The sequence below is a fragment of the Abramis brama genome (genome assembly GCF_963993115.1).
Source record: "Abramis brama genome assembly, chromosome: 1".
Taxonomy (NCBI): domain Eukaryota; kingdom Metazoa; phylum Chordata; class Actinopteri; order Cypriniformes; family Leuciscidae; genus Abramis; species Abramis brama.
In genome coordinates this window covers 875,168-876,698 of record NC_139963.1, presented here as the reverse complement: position 1 = coordinate 876,698, position 1,531 = coordinate 875,168, and the positions used below count along the sequence as shown (strand labels likewise).

General features: G+C 34.9%; 1 protein-coding gene across 1 annotated transcript; it reads left to right on the top strand.

Annotated features, from left to right (window-relative positions):
• Positions 1-231: 231 nt before the first annotated feature.
• LOC311091280 (trace amine-associated receptor 13c-like) lies at positions 232-1,266 on the top strand (the record flags this gene model as incomplete). The annotated part of the gene is made up of 1 exon (XM_084127100.1): positions 232-1,266. Exon 1 carries the CDS (start codon positions 262-264, stop codon positions 1,264-1,266), a length of 1,005 nt encoding a protein of 334 aa, XP_083983226.1. The 5' UTR covers positions 232-261.
• Positions 1,267-1,531: the final 265 nt, after the last annotated feature.

Sequence of the window (1,531 nt, the reverse complement as noted above, 5' to 3'; positions counted from 1 at the left end):
AAGACAGTGAAGAAATGAGGCAAAAAAAACAAAAAATGCTTTAACTTTTGACCAGTGTAAGAGAATTATAATCTGGATTTAAGAAATTAATTGCATTTCAAAGCTAATGTTAAAAAAGATATAAAAAATAAAAATAAAAAAACATTTGTATGTTACATCATCAGTGGGCAGTAGATGGGTGGGCCGTCTGATTCAGACACTGTATAAATTCTATGACAATAAAGAGAGCAGAACAAACTCCTAACATGAGGAGACTCACTCATGGCCTATGAGACAGAGGATCATGAGACTCAATACTGCTTTCCTGCCATCAACTCATCATGTATCAAGGGAAAACGCTCTAGATATGAATACAATATCATGTATGTGTCTGTATCATTGCTGTCAGCATGGACTTTGTTTCTGAACCTGCTGGTGATCATCTCTATCTCTCACTTCAAGAAGCTTCACACTCCAACAAACCTGATTATTCTCTCTCTGGCTGTGGCCGACATGCTTATGGGACTTATTATATCCATAGAGGGCTCTAGGCAGATTGAGACGTGTTGGTACTTTGGAGACACTTTCTGTAATCTGTTTATGATAATCTTTGGATTGGCTTTCTCAGGATCTCTCAGTAGTTTAGTTTTAATTGCTGTTGATCGTTATGTGGCTGTGTGTCACCCTTTACTGTACCCACAGAAAATAACCACGACTAAAACTTTAATAAGCATCTGTCTGAGCTGGGTTTGTTTCTCAGTTTATAACACTATCCTTGTAATTAATAATGGATTTTTTGACACTTCACTCAGAAAAGACTTGTGTTATGGAGAGTGTTCTCTTACGATAGGATTTGCCTGCATAGTCACTGATCTGTTCATGTCTTTTATTTTTCCATGTACCCTTATCATATCTTTATATTTGAGGATTTTCTATGTAGTACATCAGCAAGTGAAAGCTATAAACTCTCTGATGAAGGGTGGTAAATGTGTAACGGAAGGTTCATCGAGGAGGAAATCTGAGAATAAAGCTGCTCTGACATTAGGAATCATTGTGATAGTTTATATGCTTTGCTTTGTTCCATACTATATCTGTTCTATATCAGTAAACTCTTCCACAACCATAAATGTTTTGACATGGGTCTTGTACACAAATTCAGGTCTGAATCCACTGATCTATGCTTTATTTTATCCCTGGTTTAAAAAGACAGTTAAACACATCTTAACTCTGAAAATATTTCAGCCAGCATCCTCTCTGGTCGACATTTTTACAGAGCATCAATTGTAATAAAACTGGTAAAGCTGTCACTCAAAGGATATGATTATCTTTGTAGGATTTATATTTCTAATTTACACTACATGTATCTTAGTATGTTGCTTATTTCAGAGAGTATGTTTTCTGCATTTGATGTTCAATTTAACTTCTTTCCACACACATTGAAATAAACACAATGTTCATAAATTGTATTAAATTAGCTCATTTAATAAACTGAGCACGCAGCATAAATCCTCTATGTACTGGAATAAATGGTAAATGTAGATATTATGTGCTT